This window comes from Poecilia reticulata, linkage group LG13 (genome assembly GCF_000633615.1).
Source record: "Poecilia reticulata strain Guanapo linkage group LG13, Guppy_female_1.0+MT, whole genome shotgun sequence".
Lineage (NCBI taxonomy): Eukaryota > Metazoa > Chordata > Actinopteri > Cyprinodontiformes > Poeciliidae > Poecilia > Poecilia reticulata.
This window is the reverse complement of record NC_024343.1, coordinates 10,857,076-10,858,138: the sequence shown is the minus strand read 5'-3', so window position 1 is coordinate 10,858,138 and position 1,063 is coordinate 10,857,076. Positions and strand designations below refer to the sequence as shown.

The 1,063-nt window shown below is 35.6% G+C and overlaps 1 protein-coding gene across 1 annotated transcript in view; it reads left to right on the top strand.

Annotated features, from left to right (window-relative positions):
* Positions 1–815: 815 nt before the first annotated feature.
* Positions 816–1,063, top strand: part of si (sucrase-isomaltase) — a 67,738-nt gene continuing 67,490 nt past the window's right edge. The window contains exon 1 of the mRNA XM_008425341.2: positions 816–894. Coding sequence (XP_008423563.2) covers positions 877–894 — 18 coding nt within the window. The 5' untranslated portion in view covers positions 816–876. The remainder of the gene's footprint in view (positions 895–1,063) is intronic.

Sequence of the window (1,063 nt, the reverse complement as noted above, 5' to 3'; positions counted from 1 at the left end):
AGACCAACTGGCTGTATGTGCTATTATGGACTATCAGCTTAAATAAAAAAAAAATCAGTTTTGGTAACAGTGTTCATAAAGTTCATGAGCTGTTCAATCAGTATACAGATAATCAAAAAACTTTTTAACTTTTTAACTTTTGGCTTTGTCTTTTCGATTATTGTGGTTTGTCTAACTAAAGTAACTTGTCTGTTGCTTGATTTCCATTCTGCACAGAAACATGAATCTCTTCATCTTGCAAAAACACTGCATTGATTTAAAATTCTGCATCCGATTGTCCTAGGATCGTGGTCCATAAGATCTAATGTTAACATACATTCTAACTGCTGCAACAGAAAACAATTCATTGCACATTTATTTACAACAGTATAGCAATATATTTTGTATTCTTCTACATTCGTATTTATGCTCTGTTTAATCCTCTAACTTCTGGAATATGAGCATATATACCCAAGAGTGTTAATTACTAACAAGTGGTGATGTGACCACGGTGGGTTAAAGATTACACTCAATCATACACAATTCCGCAAAAAAATACACTGTTACTTTGGTAATTACAGGTTAATAATACATGCCTGCTAAAACTGACGTAGAGGTCAGACTGAGTTCACACTCGCACAAGTTGAATTAAAATGACTGCATGGTAGATAACAACATGCTGATATGAGTATTTTTTTTTGATTCAGCTGTCTTGTACGCTGCAGATTGTTATCTGACATTCGGTGACCTTGGGGTCTGCATGTTCAGACTGTAAATCACACACCCACCCACAATAACTTGCACAATGAGGAGGAGTGGCAGTACCCTCCGACAACACTACATCCTTAGGTTTATAAAGGAGCTATCTCTCTTGAGATAATCACCATTTTTCCTTGGATGCAAAGGAGAGGCAAGGTGAGTAAGCATTCATGGTTCATCTGTTACATGCACTGTAATCTACAGCAGGAAAATATTCCCCACAGTGCGGTTCACAGCTTTTGGTATCCGGCATGATTGAATATGTTAAATAAAAATGCAATACTGTACAGATTTGACTCAGTAAAAAAAAAAAAAATTATATATA